General features: G+C 40.4%; 1 protein-coding gene and 1 long non-coding RNA gene across 3 annotated transcripts; both read right to left on the bottom strand.

The window, feature by feature from the left end:
- Positions 1–7,327: 7,327 nt before the first annotated feature.
- On the bottom strand, positions 7,328–23,292 carry LOC143003752 (uncharacterized). 2 transcript variants are annotated; one of them, XR_012963905.1, is made up of 5 exons: positions 23,268–23,292; positions 18,799–18,864; positions 9,073–10,535; positions 8,513–8,598; positions 7,328–8,239 (listed from the first exon to the last, which is right to left on the bottom strand). It is a non-coding gene; the product is annotated as an uncharacterized LOC143003752 (long non-coding RNA). The 2 variants fall into 2 exon arrangements; XR_012963904.1 differs by lacking the exon at positions 23,268–23,292 and adding an exon at positions 17,697–17,782 and having other exon boundaries at positions 18,799–18,848.
- On the bottom strand, positions 10,137–17,684 carry LOC143003611 (uncharacterized). Its single transcript, XM_076154382.1, has 3 exons — positions 17,679–17,684; positions 16,095–17,349; positions 10,137–16,046 (listed from the first exon to the last, which is right to left on the bottom strand). Exons 1-3 carry the CDS (start codon positions 17,682–17,684, stop codon positions 12,250–12,252), a joined length of 5,058 nt encoding a protein of 1,685 aa, XP_076010497.1. The 3' UTR covers positions 10,137–12,249.
- Positions 23,293–23,433: the final 141 nt, after the last annotated feature.

Genomic DNA, 23,433 nt, shown 5'->3' with positions numbered 1-23,433 from the left:
TACTGATTGTTTTGTTTTGTGGTTTGCAAGGCTACTCAAGCTGCTCTGCTTTGGGGAACAAAAACAAAATTCTGAGAACTATTTCAGGCAGCCAGAGAGTAAACCAATACAGCAGTCAGTTTTGATGGAAGCAAATGTATTTTATCTGTCTGTAAATCGGAGGAAATATTTCCAAAGTGGAAAAATGTGTTGTTACCTGGATGTGTTGAAAAGGAGGTGTCAAAATGAAAGATAAAGCAAACTTTTAGTGAATTCAATAAAGCACATCATAACTATTTACAAAAAGGTCACACACAAAGTGAAAACTTATTCTGAATATTTTGTGGTAAGTATCTAATATTTTTAATTTTCTGTTGACTCAAATCACTTGATTGATATTAACTTCTCCTAGCTGGGCAAATGGCAAAATTGACGGCCAATAAGGATGGCTGATAGCTAAAGCTGATGCTAAAGCTTTGAGACTGTGGTGACATTGTTGACAGCTTCTGTTCAATGTTTCAAACACGTTTTTAAAATTCCTCCTGTTTTTGTTGCCATGGCTTCTTATCAGTTCCAGTGGATGTTTTCTCTCCAAACTCTGACTGGAGTGGATTCTACGAGTATCTGGGGAAGAGACAGGTCACCACATTTACCGTTACTGGGTTTAATGCCAGCAGTGGCAGAGTCAACGTCACCTTACTGGAGACCAGTGGACTCTCCATCAGGCTGTCAGGTAATCCAATGGGACATTTGTGTAAATCAGTATAATTTTACCAAAAATATAATAAGAATGATCATAGTTATTATGATAAGTTGTCAGTGTTGAATGAAAAACAAGGCATTTAATACACGTTATTTCAGGAGCAATCAACATTTCGAGTGAATTTGAGTGTCGATTTAGTGCACTAGCCAAGCCTGTCATTATGTCCCATAAGTGATAAAATGTGCCACCAGAGAACACCTTGTCAGATCGAAAAATGACACTTAACCCAATGCAAACTGGTCTGTTTAGAAGATTAAGTTTGACATTCAGAAATGGAGGCAACTTAACATGTAATACTTGTATATGTTTAATTTTTCCTACAATATGCTTCATCCTGTGTGTGTATAGAGGGAGAGATGATTCATTTTTTCTCCTACACTGTGGTTTGGAGCATAACACTAGTTATTAAAGTGAGTTGTTTTTCTGTTACTTAAGACATTATAATGTATACCTTTAAGTAAATGAGAATAACATTCCAGTTGGGTTTGTACTGACAATTTTCCTTCGCTAATGCTCATGTACATTTGATTTGGTGAATCTGCGCGAAATTATATTTGTTTTTCATGGTGTGTTTTCCTTTTGTAGTTGAGAGACTGAAGCCTGGCTACTACTTGTTGTTATGTACAGTTAAGTGAGTGCTTTATTTTCACCATTCTGCCTATCGCTTACAGCTTACAAAATGAAAGCTGTTGCAATATTAAAGATAAAGATCCCCAAACTGCAATCTGTGTAGATTGTTATTCTTCCCAAGCTACACAAATTAAATTACATGCGTAAGCTTTGTCCTCAGAACAACTTTGAATTACATTAATAATTTCATTGTATTTTCCACCAAATCAGCATTTTTTTGTTTCAAGATCACTTCAAAACTGTCATGCTGAATTAGGCAGTTATGTTTAAAAAACAAAAGTCATCTCTCAAAAATTTGTGGACAAAATTCATCTTTACTTTGAAGTAAATAGTGAATTTTTAACACTTAATTTCATTACGATCATCATTAGGATACAATGATGACAATTGACAATTTTCTGGCCAGCAGGTATAGCATAGTGGATATATGTATGCCAGACTCAGGTATACATAAAGCTTTCCTTTGCTGACCTTACGTTCTTTTGTCAGGTACGAGCAAATGGGAGAGATTTCATATTGTACTATCATTTGTGCTTACAGCCCTTTTTGCACGTGTTTTGTAATAGGATTTTAAAGGAGCATTTTCGCAATAGTTTTGATTTAGGTTTTGGCTTTGTGAGCTTGCTTAATTCATGACATTAAAGTGATTGAAGTTGAGTGAATTTGTGTGTAAATATAAATATGGAATCATTTGTTTTTACTAGACATCCATAGCAGATAAAACATTTGAATCTAATTGATATTGTACTTATTAACAATCTTCACTTTGTATCTATTCTTGTTGCTAAAGAAGATCTCAATTACCTGCAGAAGAGACACATCCAAGCAAAAATATCAAACAAATCATTTTCCTCCCCATGATGAGCGCTGTGGTTTCTCGCCACTTGTGAATGAAACTCTGACTGTGCTTGATGTGTTTTTACTCTATCAACCAATAGGAGGGACCAGCTGGATCAACTGGTCTATCAATGCTTAAAATCTCCCGTCAGACTTAACCTGAAAAACAAGGAAACTCATGTAGTGTTTACGGGACATGTTACCATGCTATCCAAAATATCAAAGGATTTTATTCCACATGATATGTTATGGTTTGTCACTCTGGAGATCAGTTTTTCTTCTGTGGTTGTACCCTGAGCTTGGTCTGAAGGTGGAACGCACTGAAACAGCTACTTTCATAAAAACTGAAAAAACAGGTAAATCACATTGGTAACAGCAAGATGTGTTTCCAAAATATAAGACCTTGACATGCTAAATTCAAACTGTCACTTGACCTCCATTAGTAATCGTTGTCGTACAAGAGATTTTCAATTGTTCTAGGTCTGTGCCAACACGTCATGCCATTGTAAAAGTGTCCAGTGACCTTTCTGCAATGACTGCGGAGCACTGGATGACACTTAATCCAGTCCTGAAAGAACAAGCAGCAATTAGTTAAAGCAGTGAATGGATTTGTTTCCTGTGAGTCATAGATGTTGGTTTGTGAGTCAAGTCTTAGACTGGTGGTCTAAATGGTTAGGTTAAAATATGTTGTATAGTAAAACATCTGAAAGGGTCATAGGTTGATGTAGTAATTACTAAAGAACCAATTAATTCTGGATGTCCCCTTCAGGTGAGATTCAATATTTAAGTAGTCAAATGCCTGTGAAAATCTTAATGTAAAAGGAAAAACAATTGTTGAGGGATTACCTCTCCAGGAATGGTTGGGCAACTAGGTAATAGGAACCTCCAGTGGGATTTTACAAAGGTACAATAAAGACATTATTCTATTAAATGTTGAGAATGATCACTGCTTAAAGCCACACATGCTTTCCATTTTTTAGAATTGAATTCGTCATAGTTTCACAATAAATGTGTTTCTCGAACTTGCTTGTTTGAGAAACGTTATTTACAGTAAAAGTTATTTACAGTATGAAGTTACTTGCAGTTTACAGGATGAGATTGTGAATGTTTTAAAAATAATAACTTCATATCAGATCATTAATAGAAAATCAAACTTTTCACTTTTCAGGTACTCCTGAGATCCACTCAGAAGAGGGCGCATAATGGAAAACAATCAACGGCATACCTGTAAAGAACTTTGTAATTACTAATGGATGCACAATGAATAGCTACCTGATTCTCCAGAAAGAATGTGAAAATTTCCAATAATAAACATCAGACAAAATAATTCCACATGATGAGTTGCAATGTTTCTGCCCAGATGACACCAGTACTTTTTCTGTAGCATGATTTGTTGCTCCTATTTCGAATGGAGGAGATACACTGCTGATGAAAGCGGACACACCACATAAACACTTCACCCTTGTGTAATTATTTATTCCTCCCAGCACAAAATATTCAAATCAAACAATATAAACACAACATTATTTACTATAATTCTAGGAATGTTCAGGTAGGTGTGAGCCACACTACAAGCATGCTAGTGCATTGTCTGGCACAAGGTTTCCCAAAGCGTGGACCATGGTCCCCTGGTGGGTTGTGAAGGTACTGCATGTGGATCGCAAGAGATCGTTATCTTTAAACTTTAAATTTTAGTTTATTCATGGTTGGTCAAGAATTTTCAATGTTGTAATTAAGAAATTACCAATTAATTACTGTGTTATTTTTCAGCTGGAACTTGTCTTGTATCTTGTCATTGGCGGCGGGGCAAGAGTTAAAATGGAGTGGTGGCAAAAGAATGCTGTTAATGGAGAATCACTTCAACAATCGAATCATCAGCTTTAGGTCACAGAAGATTTTTAGATTTCCAATAAAGCCAGGGGATTCTTAAGTTTTGGAATGGCTGATCTAAGGGTTTTCTCATAGTGGTGAGGCGCAGCTAAGCAGGAAATGTGGTTTGTAAATTATTTCCTTGTTACCAGACATTCTGGACAGCAGCCATATCCTCAGTGACATGGCCTGTGGATTATCAGCACAACTTCAATATCTGTTTGACAATTCAGATCGTTTGCCTTGACCTTCCATTAAGGAGTACAAATAAATAAGGACAGTACACAGCATCAACACAATCTGGAAACTACTTCTAAATAATATTTCAGTTATTGTCTTAATGTCTTAATGTCTTAATGTTAACTTGTGCATCGTGTTTCTGATTTTGAGATTATGGTTGTGAAATTCCTGGCCAATGTCGAATGGTCTACATTCTGGATCAAGGCTGTAAAAAGATGAATCGGGAGATCACATAGGAAACATTTCAGATCACATAAACATTGATAACTGATTTTAAGCTTAATTGACATCCAACATCTAATCCCTCACAGTAATGGCCTTGCAAATATGTCTTCTTGGGTAAGGCTTTCAAACAATGTTTGTCATGTGAATGATGAGACCAAGTAACAGAATTCAGAATTTACAAAACTACGTGATGTGCAGTCAAATTACTATCAGATTAACAATTTATTAATTAAACAAAAAACAAAAACACTTAACCCATTTTGTCTGCTAGCATCAAACACAATATTATTGGGGGGATTTCAGTAGAACCTGAACATTAATTTACTCCACTGTAATTCTGTCAAACTAACAAGATAGATGCCATAATGCTCACAAAAATTAAGTCATCCAATATACAAAAGTCATGTCGTCCAATATACAACTGTAAAACTAACACTTACAACATGGATGTTGTCTAAACTAATAGAGGTACAACTATGATGTCATTCCTATACATTAACTAAATCTAGTCCTTCCAACTAAGAATGTATAAACATGTGTTTATAGAATGTAAAGACCATATCAGACACCATAAACCCCTCACAAATATATACAAGAAGATGACATGCAGTTTTTGAAATGAAATTATGCTGTGATCCCACAAATAAACAAGTCATCTACTGTCACTTTTCATTTGAAGTGTTATAAACATAATTATGAGACATTATTAAATGATTACTGTCGTAGACCTGGTATGATTCACTTTTTAAGGTTACCAATGCCAGTGTTTTCATTGTCTGAAAAATGAGGTCATTTTGGTCAGTTAGTAGTCGGAGAGGTGGTTGTTGTCGTCGTAGTTGGAAGGTTGATTGTTGTGGTATTAGTTGGAGGAGTGGTTGTTGTGGTTGTAGAGGCGGTTGTTGGGGTCGTAGGAGCCGTTGTTATGGTCGCAGTTGTAGTGGTGGTTGTTGGGATCGTATTTGGAGGGGTGGTTGTTGTGATTGTAGTTGGAGGAGTGGTTGTTGTGGTCATAGGGCTGGTTGTTGTGGTCGTAGTTGGAGGGACAGTTGTAGGGGCAGTTGTTATGGTCATAGGGGCAGTTGTCATAGCAGTAATGGAAAGGTGGTTGATGGGGTCGTGGTTGGAGGGGTGGTTGTTGTAGTTGTAGGGGCAGTTGCTATTAGTACAGTTGGAGGGCTGGTTGCTGGGGTCGTAGTTGGAAGGGTGGCTGTTGTGGTCGTAGTTGGAGGGGTGGTTGTTGTGTTTGTAGGGGCAGTTGTTGCGTTCGAAGTTGCAGGGGTAGTTGTTGTGTTTGTAGTTGGAGGGGTGGTTGTTGCGTTTGTAGCTGGAGGGGATGTGGTTGCGTTCATAGTTGGAGGGGTGGTTGTTGCATTCGTAGTAGTTGTTGTGTTTGTAGTTGGAGGGGTGATTGTTGGGTTCGTAGCTGGAGGGCCGATTGTTGTTATAGTGGGAGGAGTGGATGAAACGGTAGTCCAGATAGTCCTTTTAATGCTGATCGTATTCACCATATAGTTTCTATTCGGGATCAGTTCTCTAAGGAACTGAATGGAGCGATAACACAGGATAAGTATCATATCAATTGAACCTTGATTACTGATTCTTCAAAGACTGAAAAGCCAACATCTAGTCCCTTACCTGATCAATAAGTGTTGCGATTGTTCCATTACTGATGTCAACATGCGATACCAGCTTTATCTGCATACAGGCCTGAAGTAACAGAACTGAAAACACATTGATAATTTTCAGTTTTACAAACTAAAAAATTGTATGTCAACTAGTTTGTATAGTGAAACATTTGAAAGTGTCATAGGGTTATGTAGTGATAAAACAACCATTACATTCCAATTTGACTGTTCCGTCAGTAACTTCTCTGGACTACCCCTTCATGTGAGACTGAAGATTACAGTGTACAAAGACAAATGGTGCTGTTTTGCAAAACATGAATGCCACTCTAATTAATACACTTCTTCCAACTTAAAAAAACCCAAACCTAAATATAAAATTTACAGACCATATCAGAGACTGTAAACCCCTCACAGTTATCAAAGATGAAAAGTTATGCCCTATCCCTGCTTGTCTTTTGATTTCAAGTTTAATTTCAGATTTAAATGCTGTCGGTGATCTTCGCCAGCACCAGCAAGTGCACGATAGAAGCGCTCCTCCCCTCCGTTTTGCGCTGCGTCTGAGGGGGGTATTGAAAAGCGCAGCAGGCCAGACATGGCCCACGGGCCGTAGTTTGCCCACGGGCCGTAGTTTGCCCACGGGCGTAGTTTGCCCACCTCTGGTTTACAGGGTTGATTCAGCTTTCCTCAGGACATGAGAAATGTTCCGTGATCCTGATACCAATATGGTCCAAAAATCATCACCGTCTCATTGTGGACAAAAAAGTTAATAATAAGCGTCACTGCTTGCCAGGAAAGATTTGTTTACTCATCCTTGTGGTGTTTGAGAGAGGCTCAATCTGAAATCTAGAAGTACATACCTCGGCAAAAACCAAAGCAAAACATCTGACATATGCATACATTTTCATACACTATTACATATTGAGAATAATTTAAGTCACACATGCATTCCTGTGAAGTTAAATTGGTCATATTTTCACAATAAATGTGTTTCTTGAACTTGTTGGAAGTTATTTACAGTTTCGAATTATTTATAGTTTACTGGATGAAATTTTGAATGATTTTAAAGAAGAGATCAATGAATGATTTAAACTTCAAATCAGATAATTTATAAATAAACAAACCTTTGACTTTTCAGGTAGAGGGCATATAGTGAAAAGCAATCAACGGCCATACCTGTAAAGAATTTTGTAATAACTAATGGACTCACAATGAATAATTACCTGATTCTCCAGAAAAAAATTGAACATTTCCAATTAAAAACATCAGACAAAGAATATCACTCCCCATGGTTAGTTGCAATGTTTCTGCCAAGATGACACCTGTACTTGGTATGTTGTAGCTTGGTATGTTGGTCCTCTTTCGAATGGAGGAACACTACACTCATGGCGAAAGCCATTTCCATGAAAACCTGTCAACCAGATCAACACTTCACCCTTGTGCAGAGACAAACAAAAGATTTATTCCACTTGATAACTCACAGTTTTTTCTACATGGACAGAATACAGAAAAGAGGAAAACGGTGTATGAAACTAAATAAAACACACCAAAATACACCTACGCAAAACACTGAACATCAAATAAAACACACTAAACACATGAACAGTGAGCACACACAATATAGGCTTTTAAAATGTAGCTAGTGGTTAGTGTTTCAAGCTTCTGTTATAGTCTAGTTACTGCCAGGCACAAAAGTTTCAAATCAAACAACATAAACACAAAACAACATAGTGGAAAAAATATTTCAGTGAATGTAAACTCATGGGCATAGTGTTTCAGATTTTGGTGGAGGAAATAAAGATTGAAGCATTTGGAGAAATTGTTGACAGCTCATTGGTATTTCCTTGTCATGTTTAATTTGCCAAAATGTAACTTCAAAATCTTACCAGCAACAAGACATTCCAAAATAAAATGATACCGTTTACGTGAGATGTCCTTTTGCATTGTGATATAACAATAAAACACCAACACCAAGCTGTTACCTTGTCTTGCAGTTTATGTATGAAATCACCCCTCAAACCCTTCGAATTCTTTTCACAGTGATGTTGTGGGCTGCTCCATTGACCCATATAAGCTAAAGAGAGAGACAACACAGAAAAAACATCAAGGGGAGCAGAAGGCTGTAAAATGTGTGGAATCCATAACTCTGGAGGTACCTAAAGGTCTGTGAGTTGTAATAATACATCTGCACACACACAAGTTATCATCATTGCTGCTAATTATGATTGCGGTTTTGAACTACTACAGCACCTAAGCTTTCTATGCTTAGTCGAATTTATCAATCTAGACATTTGACATTGACAATTGATCATTGACAATGTCTTTAATACATTCTCTCTTTGCTTACATGTTCAACAAGGTCAATGATGGCTTCATTGCTGAAATTACGAGTAGTTGTTAGCTGCATCTGTAGATATGCAGTATGTAATGAACCTGTGGGGTTAGAATGATGCAAATATGAGAAAAATTAGAAAAATGACATGTGTGTTATAAAAAATACATCATATTGTTAAACAGACTTCTTTGTGCTCACAGTTGAGATTTGTTTTTTTTCACCAAACAAATATGATATAATATAAGTGTTCTTCCCACAAGAAGCAAATGAGGATCCAACTGGTGTAAAGTTTCAAACTACAGTTTGTGAAAACATCACTGTTCTGCTCAGTGTGGAAATCTTGTGTCTCTGAAATACTAACTGTGTTCAGATTAGGAATTATTTATACTTCTTTTGTAACATTTGAGTGAAAATGACCAAGCATCTGGTTCCAAAATCAGGCCTGTCCAAAATCACATTCTAGCTAATCTAACTCTAAACATTTTGTTGGGTTTTAGACACATATGACAATCTAAATCAACACATAGGGATAATCAAAAGGTTTCTGAATGAAATGACTGTTGCTTTCTCACCAATCGTAGTTGGAGCAGCAGTTGTTGTGGTCAAAGGTGGACCGGTGGGTGTTGTGGTCGTGATTGGGGCAGCTGTTGTTGTGGTTGGAGCACTGTAAGTTGTGGTTGTAGTTGGAGCGCCGGTTGTTGTGGACATAGTTGGAATGCTGGTTGCTGTGGTCGTAGTTGGAGCGCCTGTTGTTATGATCGCAGTTGGAGCGCCAGTTGTTGTGGTCATGGTTGGAGGGGCTGTTGTTGGGATCGTAATTGAAGCGGCTGTTGTTGGGGTCGTAATAGAAGCGGCTGTTGTTGTGGTCGTAGTTGGAGCGGCGGTTGTTGTGGTCAAAGTTGAAGCAGCGGTTGTTGTGATGGTAGTGGTGGGGTGTGGTGGGGTTGCAGTTGTGGTGGTGGTTGGGGCCGCAGTTACAGTCATAGTTGGGGCAGCTGCTGTGGTTGTACTTGGGGTACTTCTTACAGTTTTTCTCTATTGGTTTGGCTCATTTCTTGAAACAGAAATGACATTCTCGAAACTCTAAGACCATTTGGCAAAACAGTGTTACAGTTCAGCACAACACCATAGCTCACTTGCAAAAGCTCATATCTCTCCCAAAACTGTTCACTTGTGCTTCAAAACTAAATTCATTTCCCATCTAAATAGTCAGTGCCACCAAAATGCAAAGATCCATCTCAATTGCTTTGGCTCATTTTTTGAAACAGACCGGACGTTCTCAATACTCTTGGTGCTTTTGCCAAAATAACATGGATGGTTCAGCACAACACCATGGTTCACCTGCAAAAGCTCATATCTCTGCCAAAACGGTTCACTCATGTGTCAAAACTAAATTCCTTTCTCATATAAATAGTCAGTGCCCCCAAAATACATCGTCCCTTTGGCATTGTGTAAGCACTGCAAGTCAAAATGTTTAGATGTTTTGTCACTTAGCCCAGTTCTTCATTGATTATGGTTACTGTACTAGTTTTTTTGTCTAGCCAACAGAATGCAATTGTGTATAAAACTGAAAGGATTTTATGGTAAGAGTAGCCTCCAAGGTTTGACATCACACATTGCACTCATACTGCCAAGGAATTTGTAACCAGTTTTATTCACACACATAAAGTAACTTCCATAAATCAGAGTAAAAAGAAAATGTATACATTTACATTAAATTACAGTCATTTAGCAGACGCTTTTATCCAAAGCGACTTCCAATAAGTGTTTTCAACATAGGTAGGCAAGAGAACTTCAGGTCACAAGAAATCGTAAGTGCATTTCCTTCCAAAACAGACAGCTAAGAGCATAATTAGTGCTAGAGTAAGAGTGCAATAAGTTAGGTACCTAGACAAATGAGAAAAAATAAAATAAAATACCAGCATAATATACTGTAATATAAACACATAAACAAAAAACAAGGAAAATTATATGTAGCCTACAGTGCTGTAAATAAAGTCTTCCTCTGCCACCCGTGTGAGGTTGTCGTCCAATCCTAGACATAGAATTCAAAGGAGAACACTGTATTACCATTCGTAATGTATGCCTTGTGTATTTCTTACAGAATGAGTTACTAATGCCATTGTATTGTTGTTTTTCTTACAGTAACTTTACCACAATTCTAATGCATCACTGCACAGTGACTGGAATACTACTGCAAACTGTATCATCAATAATTCCATTTACATTCCATTTATTTTCTCCAATATTTTTCTTTTCATTTTTAGTATCATACTGTAACATCCCATTGAGGTAAGATATTACTGTAGGCCTATAACACACACACACAGACTAAATGAAAAGGTAAATGAGTAAATACATAAATTTCTTGCTTTATGCACAGTGTCCTGTCCTATACAACATATAATTCTATCATTGACTGAGTACATAGCTGTTTTCCCTGCGAAAGGTTTGGATGATGGAGGAGACTGTAGAGCGCGGCACATTAGGCTGCACTCGGCGACCTACCTCCTCCATTGTGAGGTTGGGAGGCAGCAGTCTAGTGGGTAGAGCTTCCGCTTAAGAACCGGAGGGTTGCCGGTTCGAGTCCCTGCCGAGGTGCCCCTGAGCAAGGCACCGAACCCTCAATAGCTCCCCCCTCTGCGAAGGGTGGTAATAAATGTAATGTAAGTCACTTTGGATAAAAGCGTCTGCCAAATGATCGTAATGTAATGTAATGTGATGGTTAATAACGTGGTCGACAATTGTGGCCTGAATTTCATCTGAGACAGCATGGTGTCTTCTTGCTCCTCGGCCTCTTCCCCCTATTCCACCACCACGCACCCTTACTACTCTTCTTCTTCTTCTTCTTCTTCTTCTTCTTCTTCTTCTTCTTCTTCTTCTTCTTCTTCTTCTTCTTCTTCTTCTTCTGGTCAAGGTCAAGCTCTATATATACATGTTTGGAAGCATTCAAAATCATTGACAGCACCCGTCAGGTAACTAAACATACTGTTTGATTGGTCATCTGAGATGTGTGAAACTGTTTCTTCGTTAGTCAAGTTCTAGTTTCACCTGACTGTTAATTTCTGTAATCAATTCATCAAATGTTCCAAGAGATTCATATGGTATTCATGGTATTATGTTCTTGACTAATTTTGACAATTGAACAGACTGTTGTGCATGTGATAACTTATACAATGAAATGATGGTGACATGTTTTGGAGAGAACAACCATTACACTGAGAATCAACAATCAGTTTAGATCAACAAGATCTATTCACTTGGAAATTGTGCTAAATTTAGGCTAACTGAACCAACTGTAGGCTACCTGTACTTAATAATTTGCAAACATGTACTGAGACATTTGCAATTTGATGAAATGAATGAGAAATTCAATTCTGTTGTGAACAATTGCCAAGTGGTTTGGAGGTTTGTCCATGTTGTTTTGAGAATGTAATTTCTGTTTCAAGAAATGAGCCAAACCAATGGAGAAAAACTGTAATTCACGACATTAAAGTGATTGAAGTTGAGTTTATTTGTGTGTAAATACCAATATGCAATCATCTGTTTTCACTAGACAACTATAGCAGTTCAAACATTTGAATCCAATAGATATTGTACTTATTAACAATCTTCATTTTGTATCTATTCTTGTTGATAAAGAAGATCTCAATTACCGTAATTTCCGGACTATTGAGCGCACCTGAATATAAGCCGCACCAACTAAATTTTAAACAATAAATTGAAGATAGATTTTCTACTTTGGTCAGTTAGTAGTTGGAGAGGCAGTTGACGTAGTTGGAGGGGTGGTTGTTGTGGTCGAAGTTGGAGGGGCGTTTGTTGTTGTGGTAGATGGAGGGGCAGTTGCTGTTGTGGTAGTTGGAGGTACGGTTGTTGTTGTGGTAGATGGAGGGGCAGTTGTTGTGGTCGTAGTTGGAGCGGTTGTCATAGTCGTAGTTGGGGCGGAGGTTGTTGTGGTCGTGGCTGGAGCGGTTGTTGTGCTTGTAGTTGGAGCGGTTGTTATAGTGGTAGTTGGAGCGGTTGTTGTGGTGGTAGTTGGAGCGGTTGTTGTGGTGGTAGTTGGAGCAGTTGTTGTGGTGGTAGTTGGAGCGGTTGTTGTGGTCGTAATTGGAGGGGTTGTTGTTGTCGTAGTTGGACCGGTTGTTGTGGTCGTAGCTGGAACGGTTGTTGTGGTTGTAGTTGGAGTGGTTGTTGTGGTCGTTGGAGCTGTTGTTGTGGTTGTAATTGGAGGGGTTGTTGTTGTCATAGTTGGACCGGTTGTTGTGGTTGTGGTTGGACCTGTTGTTGTGGTCGTAGTTGGAGCAGTTGCTGTGGTCGTACTTAGAGCGGTTGTTGTGGTCGTAGATGGAGAGGTTGTTGTGGTCATTGGAGCGGTTGTTGTGGTCAGACCTGTTGTTGAGGTCGTGGGTGTACCGGTTGTTGTGGTCGTGGTTGGACTGGTTGTTGTGGTCGTAATTGGAGGGGTTGTTGTTGTCGTAGTTGGACCAGTTGTTGTGGTCGTGGTTGGATTGGTTGTTGTGGTCGTAATTGGAGCGGTTGTTGGGGTTGTGGAGGTTTGACCTGTTGTTGTGGTCCTGGGTGTACCGGTTGTTGTGGTCATGGTTGGACCGGTTGTTGTGGTCGTAATTGGAGCGGTTGTTGTGGTCGTAGATGGAGAGGTTGTTGTGGTCATTGGAGAGGTTGTTGTGGTCAGACCGGTTGTTGTGGTCGTGGTTGGACTGGTTGTTGTGGTAATAATTGGACTGGTTGTTGTGGTCATAATTGGAGGGGTTGTTGTTGTCGTAGTTGGACCAGTTGTTGTGGTTGTGGTTGGACCGGTTGTTGTGGTCATAATTGGAGCGGTTGTTGGGGTTGTGGTGGTTGGAGCGGTTGTTGTGGTCGTAATTGGAGCGGTTGTTGTGGTCGTAGATGGAGAGGTTGTTGTGGTCATTGGAGCGGTTGTTGTGGTCATACCTGTTGTTGTGGTCGTGGGTGTACCGGTTGTTGTGGTCGTGGTTGGACTGGTTGTTGTGGTCGTAATTGGAGGGGTTGCTGTGGTCGTAGTTGGACCAGTTGTTGTGGTTGTGGACGTTTGACCTGTTGTTGTGGACGGGGGTGTACCGGTTGTTGTGGTTGTGGTTGGAACGGTTGTTGTGGTCGTAATTGGAGTGGTTATTGTGGTCGTAGATGGAGAGGTTGTTGTGGTCATTGGAGAGGTTGTTGTGGTCAGACCTGTTGTTGTGGTTGTGGGTGTACCGGTTGTTGTGGTCGTGGTTGGACTGGTTGTTGTGGTCGTAGTTGGACCAGTTGTTGTGGTTGTGGTTGGACTGGTTGTTGTGGTCGTAATTGGAGCGGTTGTTGTGGTTGTAGATGGAGAGGTTGTTGTGGTCATTGGAGCGGTTGTTGTGGTCAGACCTGTTGTTGTGGTCGTGGGTGTACCGGTTGTTGTGGTCGTAATTGGACTGGTTGTTGTGGTCGTAATTGGAGGGGTTGTTGTTGTCGTAGTTGGACCAGTTGTTGTGGTCGTGGTTGGACCGGTTGTTGTGGTCGTAATTGGAGCGGTTGTTGTGGACGTAAATGGAGAGGTTGTTGTGGTCATTGGAGCGGTTGTTGTGGTCAGACCTGTTGTTGTGGTCGTGGGTGTACCGGTTGTTGTGGTCGTAATTGGAGGGGTTGTTGTTGTCATAGTTGGACCAGTTGTTGTGGTTGTGGACGTTTGACCTGTTGTTGTGGTTGTGGGTGTACCGGTTGTTGTGGTCGTGGTTGGACTGGTTGTTGTGGTCGTAATTGGAGCGGTTGTTGTGGTCGTAGATGGAGAGGTTGTTGTGGTCATTGGAGAGGTTGTTGTGGTCAGACCTGTTGTTGTGGTCGTAGATGGAGAGGTTGTTGTGGTCATTGGAGAGGTTGTTGTGGTCAGACCTGTTGTTGTGGTCGTGGGTGTACCGGTTGTTGTGGTCGTGGTTGGACTGGTTGTTGTGGTCGTAATTGGAGGGGTTGTTGTGGTCGTAGTTGGACCAGTTGTTGTGGTTGTGGTTGAACCGGTTGTTGTGGTCGTAATTGGAGCGGTTGTTGTGGTTGTAGATGGAGAGGTTGTTGTGGTCATTGGAGAGGTTGTTGTGGTCAGACCAGTTGTTGTGGTCGTGGATGTACCCGTTGTTGTGGTCGTGGTTGGTCTGCTTGTTGTGGTCGTAATTGGAGGGGTTGTTGTTGTCGTAGTTGGACCAGTTGGTGTGGTTGTGGTTGGACCGGTTGTTGTGGTCGTAATTGGAGCAGTTGTTGGGGTTGTGGTGGTTGTAGCGGTTGTTGTGGTCGTAATTGGAGCAGTTGTTGTGGTCGTAGATGGAGAGGTTGTTGTGGTCATTGGAGCGGTTGTTGTGGTCATACCTGTTGTTGTGGTTGTGGGTGTACCGGTTGTTGTGGCCGTGGTTGGACTGGTTGTTGTGGTCGTAATTGGAGGGGTTGTTGTTGTCGTAGTTCGACCAGTTGTTGTGGTTGTGGTGGTTTGACCTGTTGTTGTGATTGTGGGTGTACCGGTTGTTGTGGTCGTGGTTGGAGTGGTTGTTGTGGTCGTAATTGGATCGGTTGTTGTGGTCGTAGATGGAGAGGTTGTTGTGGTCATTGGAGAGGTTGTTGTGGTCAGACCTGTTGTTGTGGTCGTGGGTGTACCGGTTGTTGTGGTCGTGGTTGGACTGGTTGTTGTGGTCGTAATTGGAGGGGTTGTTGTGGTCGTAGTTGGACCAGTTGTTGTGGTTGTGGTTGGACCGGTTGTTGTGGTCGTAATTGGAGCGGTTGTTGTGGTCGTAGATGGAGAGGTTGTTGTGGTCATTGGAGCGGTTGTTGTGGTCAGACCTGTTGTTGTGGTCGTGGGTGTACCGGTTGTTGTGGTCGTGGTTGGACTGGTTGTTGTGGTCGTAATTGGAGGGGTTGTTGTTGTCGTAATTGGAGCGGTTGTTGGGGTCGTGGTCGTGGTTGGATCGGTTGTTGTGGTCGTAATTGGAGCGGTTGTTGTGGTCGTAGATGGAGAGGTTGTTGTGGTCATTGGAGCGGTTGTTGTGGTCATACCTGTTGTTGTGGTCGTGGGTGTACCGGTTGTTGTGGTCGTGGTTGGACTGGTTGTTGTGGTCGTAGGTGGAGGGGTTGTTGTTGTCGTAGTTCGACCAGTTATTGTGGTTGTGGTGGTTTGACCTGTTGTTGTGATTGTGGGTGTACCGGTTGTTGTGGTCGTGGTTGGAGTGGTTGTTGTGGTCGTAATTGGAGCGGTTGTTGTGGTCGTAGATGGAGAGGTTGTTGTGGTCATTGGAGAGGTTGTTGTGGTCAGACCTGTTGTTGTGGTCGTGGGTGTACCGGTTGTTGTGGTCGTGGTTGGACTGGTTGTTGTGGTCATAATTGGAGGGGTTGTTGTGGTCGTAGTTGGACCAGTTGTTGTGGTTGTGGTTGGACCGGTTGTTGTGGTCGTAATTGGAGCGGTTGTTGTGGTCGTAGATGGAGAGGTTGTTGTGGTCATTGGAGCGGTTGTTGTGGTCAGACCTGTTGTTGTGGTCGTGGGTGTACCGGTTGTTGTGGTCGTGGTTGGACTGGTTGTTGTGGACGTAATTGGAGGGGTTGTTGTTGTCGTAATTGGAGCGGTTGTTGGGGTTGTGGTGGTTGGAGCGGTTGTTGTGGTCGTAATTGGAGCGGTTGTTGTGGTCGTAGATGGAGAGGTTGTTGTGGTCATTGGAGCGGTTGTTGTGGTCATACCTGTTGTTGTGGTCATGGGTGTACCGGTTGTTGTGGTCGTGGTTGGACTGGTTGTTGTGGTCGTAATTGGAGGGGTTGTTGTGGTCGTAGTTGGACCAGTTGTTGTGGTTGTGGACGTTTGACCTGTTGTTGTGGTCGTGGGTGTACCGGTTGTTGTGGTCGTGGTTGGACCGGCTGTTGTGGTCGTAATCGGAGCGGTTGTTGTGGTCGTAGATGGAGAGGTTGTTGTGGTCATTGGAGCGGTTGTTGTGGTCAGACCTGTTGTTGTGGTCGTGGGTGTACCGGTTGTTGTGGTCGTGGTTGGACTGGTTGTTGTGGTCGTAATTGGAGGGGTTGTTGTGGTCGTAGATGGAGAGGTTGTTGTGGTCATTGTAGCGGTTGTTGTGGTCATACCTGTTGTTGTGGTCGTGGGTGTACCGGTTGTTGTGGTTGTGGTTGGACTGGTTGTTGTGGTCGTAATTGGAGGGGTTGTTGTGGTCGTAGTTGGACCAGTTGTTGTGGTTGTGGACGTTTGACCTGTTGTTGTGGTCGTGGGTGTACCGGTTGTTGTGGTTGTGGTTGGACCGGTTGTTGTGGTCGTAATTGGAGCGGTTGTTGTGGTTGTAGATGAAGAGGTTGTTGTGGTCATTGGAGAGGTTGTTGTGGTCAGACCTGTTGTTGTGGTCGTGGGTGTACCGGTTGTTGTGGTCGTGGTTGGACTGGTTGTTGTGGTCGTAATTGGAGGGGTTGTTGTGGTCGTAGTTGGACCAGTTGTTGTGGTCGTGGTTGGACCGGTTGTTGTGGTCGTAATTGGAGCGGTTGTTGTGGTCGTAGTTGGACCAGTTGTTGTGGTCATTGGAGCGGTTGTTGTGGTCAGACCTGTTGTTGTGGTCGTGTGGGTACCGGTTGTTGTGGTCGTGGTTGGACTGGTTGTTGTTGTCATAATTGGAGGGGTTGTTGTTGTCGTAGTTGGACCAGTTGTTGTGGTTGTGGTGGTTTGACCTGTTGTTGTGGTTGTGGGTATACCGGTTGTTGTGGTCGTTGGAGCGGTTGTTGTGGTTGGACCTGTTGTTGTGGTCGTGGTTGAACCTGTTGTTGTGGTCATAATTGGAGTGTTTGTTGTGGTTGGACCTGTTGTTGTGGTCGTAGTTGGACTAGTTGTTGTGGTCGTTGGAGTGGTTGTTGTGGTCGGACCTGTTGTTGTGGTCCTAGTTGGAGCGGTTGTTGTTGTCCTAGTTGGAGCGGTTGTTGTGGTAGTAGTTGGGGGGGTCGTAGTTGGATGGGCAGTTGTTGTGGTCGTAATTTGAGGGGGGGTTGTGGGGATTGTAGTGAGCGTCTTTTTAATGCTGATTATTTTCACCGTATAGTTTACATTGGGGATCCGTTCTCTTAAGAACTGAATGGAGACATATCACAGGATAAGTATCATATCAATTGATTCCTGATTCTTCAAAGACTCCTGATTCTTCAAAGACTGAATAGCCAACATCCAGTCCCTTACCTGATCAATAAGTGTTGCGATTGTTCCATTACCGATGTCATCATGCGATATCAGCTTTATCTGCATATAGGCCTGAGGTAACAGAACTGAAAACGCATTGATAATTTTCAGGTTCACAAACTGAAAAACTGTATATCAACTTGTTTGTATAGTGAAACAATCGAAAGTGTCATAGGGTTATGTAGTAATAAAAGAATTGCCACATTCTAATTTGACTTTTCCGTCAGTAACTTTTCTGGACTTCCCCTTCATGTGAGAGTGAAGATTAAAGGGTCTTTGAATTCACAGTTTTTTAAGACGACAATTGCTGCTGTGTTGCAAAACATGAAAGCCACTCTGCTTAATACCCTTCTTCCAACTAAGAAAGAATAAACATCTATACATAGAATTTAACGACCATAGCAGAGACCGTAAACCCCTAACCCTGTAAACAGATATTAAAGAAGATGGTAAGCTATGCCCTATCCCTTCTTCGAATCAAGAGGATCACATGGATATGGTGTAGAATGAGAGGAGAGTCTACAGGTTTCATTCAGTTTTACCCCGGACATGAGAAATGTTCCATGATCCTGATACCAATATGGTACAAAGAATCATCACCGTCTCATTGTGAACAAAGAAGTTATATTATAAACGCCAGTGCTTGCCAGGAAATATTTGCTTGCTCATCTTCGTGATATGTTTGAAAGAGGCTCAATCTGAAATCTAAAAGTACACACCTAGACAAAAACTAAAGCAAAACATCTGACATATGCAATCAATTTCATTCACTTAATGTTTAGAATGATCAAGGCTTAAATTCACACATGCATTTCTTTTTTGTTAATTAAACTGGTCACATTTTCACGATAAATGTGTTTCGTCAAGTTATTTACAGTTTGAAATTATCTATAGTTTACAGGATGAGATTGTGAATGTTTTTAAAGAAGAGATCAATGAATGATTTAAACTTCAAATCAGATCATTTATAAATAATGAACCTTTCACTTTTTAGGAGCTCTTCTCAGAAGAGGGCACTTAATGAAAGAAAATCAACGACATACCTGTGAAAAAAGTTGTAATAACTAATGGACTCACAATGAATAGTTAGTTGATTCCATACCTGATGTGGTAGTAGTTGGAGTTGTTGTCGTGGTAGGGGCAGCAGTTGTGGTTGTGGCCTGTGGAACTGCAGAGACATAAATGTTTTGCAAATGCAGCCATATAATATGCATAATGCAGTCTATAGGTATTCTATGTAGTGAGCTTTCACTGTAAAACTGTACTGTCCATTTTAGAAACAGGGTCCATTGTTTATTTGTCGCCAGAGTGGGGTGTTTGGGAGGTTTTAATGCAGGATGGGGAGAAGGGCATGGCAATAGTAACTGGCAGAAGGAAAAAGCTGTGTCAGTGCGTCCTGACAGACAGCCCTGTGTATTCGGGCAAATACAGAACTGACAGACTTTTAGAGTTTAGAAGCTTAAGTTTGGCTACAGACAATCAGAAATGGAAGCATCTTAACATGTTATCCTTGTATTGTGACCAAATATTCTTACAAAATGCATATTCCTGTGTGTGTATAGAGCAGGGGTTGCCAACACGTCGCTCGCGAGCTACCAGTAGCTCGCAACCATAGGTTCAAAGAATACGTCCATTTGACACACAACGTCACTTGGTAAAGCTGTCTGAATTTCTATCCAATCAAATTATTATTACAAACATTCTGCCCCCTTTTGTTACAAAATGATTATAAACCAATCAGCTGTCAGTCCAACACATGACGCTGCTGTCAAGTTTGGTTACGTGACACCATAACATTCGGCTAGTAACTTTTTGCTGCAGCAACAGCAACTTTTCAATGGACTTTCCGGCTGCTAGCAGGGCGTCATGTGTTAGCGATGGTGAACGATGGGAGCCGGTCGGTCCGAGAGTCGTTTTTTATTTTTTCTGCAACTTAATACAAGACAGAATGATATGATGGTTTTCTCCGTGCCATGAACACGGGGAAGACTGAATGGTTGAACTGATGTTGTGCCGTTCGACCAATTCACGTGAAGACAGACAACGATCATAACATTAAGCAGGGAGGGGCGGGTCGTGCTGACGGTCTACTACAGGTACAGTAGGACAGAGAGAAGCAGAGATGAGTGACAGCTGGAAAAAGCAGCATTTAAATGCATTTTAACAATTGAGACAACATAAAGGCAGAATGCAGAATGAAGCCGTCACGTCGAGCAGGGGCTATTTTTGAGACTGCAGTGTGGTGTGAAGCATTCCACTAGTTGTTAAAGTGAGTTTTGTTTTTACGTTGGGTTTGTACCACAATTCACCGTTGTCTATTTCTGTGTGCACTTAATTTGGTGAAACCGGGTGAAATTATATTTGTTTTGCATGGTGTGTTTTCCTTTTGTAGTTGAGACTGAAGACTTGCCACTACTTGTTGTTAGATACAGTTAAGTGAGAAAAGATGTTAAATTTGCTTTATTTTTTTACCATTCTGCCAATCCCTTACAGCTAACAATATTAAAGCTGTTTGACCATTGTTTTAAATGGTCAGGGAATAAAGATCCCCAAACTGTAACCTGTGTGGATTGTTATTCTTCACCGGCTACACAAATTAAATAACATGCGTACGTTTTATCCTCAGAACAACTTTGAATAACATGAAACATTTCATTGCATTAATTTGTTTCTGGATCACTTTCACACTTTGCTGCTGAGTTAGATAGTTATGCTTAAAATACCAAAGACATCTTTAAAAATCTGTGGACAAAATTCATCATTACCTTGAAGTAAATTGTGAATTTGTAACACTCATTACCATCATCATTAGGATACAATGATGACTTTCGACAATAGACAATTTTCTGGCCAGCAGGTATAGCATAGTGCAGTATAGCGATGGATAAATATTTGAAAAAGGAAAAATGAAGACTCCGAACTGAGCCCTGAACAAAATTCTTACCCAGAATTGAAGAGAGTAATATGAGCGGTGGTCAAAAGAAAGCAAAACGGTGAGCTCAAGCAAGTACAGCAAAAGATAACTTTGAACTCGTTTGAATTTACTTTCACCGGGGATCCTGATGCATCGACTCCGTCATGCTTGGTGTTTGGGGAAAAGCTTAATAACAGTGTCATGGTCCCCTGCTAGCTTAAACGCCATCTCCAAACAAAACACCCGTCACTTCAAAGCAAGAACACAGAATATTTTGTTCGCCTGCGAAAAAACACGGAGGAACAGGCAACTATTATGAGATAACCTACAATGGTATCTGCGATTAGCTCTCAAAGCTAGCTACTTAGTGGTTGAACTCTTAGCCAAATCAAAAAAGCCACGCACTGTGGCAGAGACATTAATACTACCTGCCTGCAAAACCATTGTAACTGAGGGAGTATAAATAAATTGAGAGACTATTGACTAATTGCCATTGTAATTGTGTCATTTTGTAACACTTTTGGTTGGTGGTGTGACTCAATGTGCTCAAAAAAGGTTGAAAAACACTGGCATAGTGGACATATGTGTGCCAGACTCAGGAATACATAAGGCTTTCCTTTAATGAGCTTATGTCCTTTTGTCACGTAGAAGCAAATAGGAGAGATCTCGATTTTGTTTGTACTATGTGTTTTGTAATAGGATATTAAAGGATATTAAACATTTTTGCAATTTATTATATTTACTGTATTCATTAGATTGAGGTTTTGGCTTTGTGTGCTTGCTTCATTCATGACATAAAAATGATGAAGTTGAGTGAATTTGTGTGTAAATTTCAATATGCAATCTTTTTTTTTCACTAGAGATCCATAGCAGATAATTCATTTGAATCTAATTGATGTGCGTATTAACTATCTTAACTTTGTACCTATTCTTGTTGCTAAAGAAGATCTCAATTACCTGCAGAAGAGACACATCCAAGCAAAAATATCAAACAAACAATTTTCCTCCCCATGATGAGCGCTGCGGTTTCTCGCCACGTATGAATGATACTGATCAACTGGATCAACTGGTCTATGAATGCTTAAAAGCTTCCGTCAGACTTAATGAAGGAATTGTCAATCATCAGATAACCTGAAAAACAAGGACACGCATGTTGTGTTTAATCGACATGATACCAAGTCACCTCTGTGACATGCTCAGTGTAAACTTCCTCTTGCTCTACAACATTGATGCAATTTGTGTTCTTTCCTTTCTTAATTGTATGATCTCGTTCTTTCTTTCTTTCTTTCTTTCTTTCTTTCTTTCTTTCTTTCTTTCTTTCTTTCTCTTTCTATCGTTCTTTCTTTCTTTCCATCATCCTATATTAATTAACATTTTTTTTGATTAGTTAATAATTATTACTTCCTTTAAGATTGGCACAAAAAGCAAAAAAAAACAGCCAAAGATTATAAAACAATATCAATGGTTTATTTTTTTATTTTGCCCTTTCACTGATCTACAGCAATAGTAACATTATTGTCCTCCTAATAGCTCTTATGAAGACTCAATTGCACAATTAAATAAACTAAGAATAAATATACCAAAATATATTATAAAATTTTCGAGGGAAAAATACACATGTGAAGAAAATATTATTATAAACTGTGTTATAAAAAGTGTCTTTGGTAAAAAAAAAAAAAAAAAAAAAGTGGAGAGGAGAGTAAGGCTCAGAATTGTACAATTTGGGCAGGGCAGTTTTTCGGAGATAAAAAGTTTTTGGTAGAATACATACTCACCCAAACTACATTGGGATAAGGAGACAATGTTCCTGAATATCACTTCTATTAATGTGAACAGCCCTTGTTAAACAATGTTCACAGATGGAGGAGACTGATACTATTTGTTAGGCTGCTCAATTCATATTTTCATGACACAATTCTGCATATGTTATGTTATATTTTTTATTTCTTATTTTCTCACTGTGGACTAAACAATGGAAACAGGAGCTCAGGGGACAATCCTCCAAGCCAAGTGGATCAGCAGCAAACGCACCAAATAAATGCTATAGATAAGCTAAATACACTTTACAATTTATTTATCTTATCTACAATTATCTATTATCTACAATTTCCTTCCTTAATGACTCTTTGGATGATGAAGTGGCAACATGGATTATAGAGAGGGTGTTATTGTTATTGGTGTTATTATTGGCTCCCCTGTGACATCAGAGCTCTCACCTGCAAGGCTAGTTTTTTGTAATCAGGCAACCAGCTCTTAAACATTCCCTCTGGTTTGAACTCAGCTGCTGTTTTCTTTTTGAAAGCACATGAAGCAGGACAGCGCTTCCGACGTATCTCCGATGTTAATTTTAGCGTTTTTTAAACCTGTTAAATTTACATGTAATTCTAACAGGTTTAACACGCAGTGAGATAAAGTAGCAGCATGTAAAGGTCTTCAACCACAATATAAATCTCTTTTGATTAAATATAATTTTCAGGATGCAATCTTTATGATAACATCAGAAGAAGGTTATTGTAAAGTTATGTTATTTTAAAGACTTGATCAACTGTTGAGCAACTCCTCCTGTGGCCCATTTATAATGCAGTGAATCTTGTTTAATAAACTCCTAACAAACAGATCTATAAAATGTTGTATGTATAGAGACAATAAACAGTTACCTGATTGTCCAGCAGAAAAATGAAAACATGCTATCCAAAATATCAAAAGGAGTTTATTCCACATGATGCGTTATGGTGGTTTGTCACAGTTTCTCCTCTGTGGTTGTTCCTTGAGCTTGGTCTGAAGGCGGAATGTACTGACAACAGCTGCTGTCATAAAACCTGA

Source organism: Genypterus blacodes, unplaced genomic scaffold (assembly GCF_046128005.1).
Source record: "Genypterus blacodes isolate CSIRO-AG114 ecotype Tasmania unplaced genomic scaffold, CSIRO-AGI_Gbla_v1 ptg000062l_1, whole genome shotgun sequence".
Classification (NCBI taxonomy): Eukaryota; Metazoa; Chordata; class Actinopteri; order Ophidiiformes; family Ophidiidae; genus Genypterus; species Genypterus blacodes.
Note: the sequence above shows the minus strand (reverse complement) of the source record. Positions and strands in the feature narration are given on the sequence as shown.

Excerpts from the sequence above, each read along its gene's own strand:
- LOC143003611 (XM_076154382.1), bottom strand. Across the intron at positions 16,047-16,094 it reads CCCCAACAACCGCTCCAATT|ACGACCACAACAACCGGTAC; the intron begins ACGACAACAACA and ends ACCAGTCCAACC.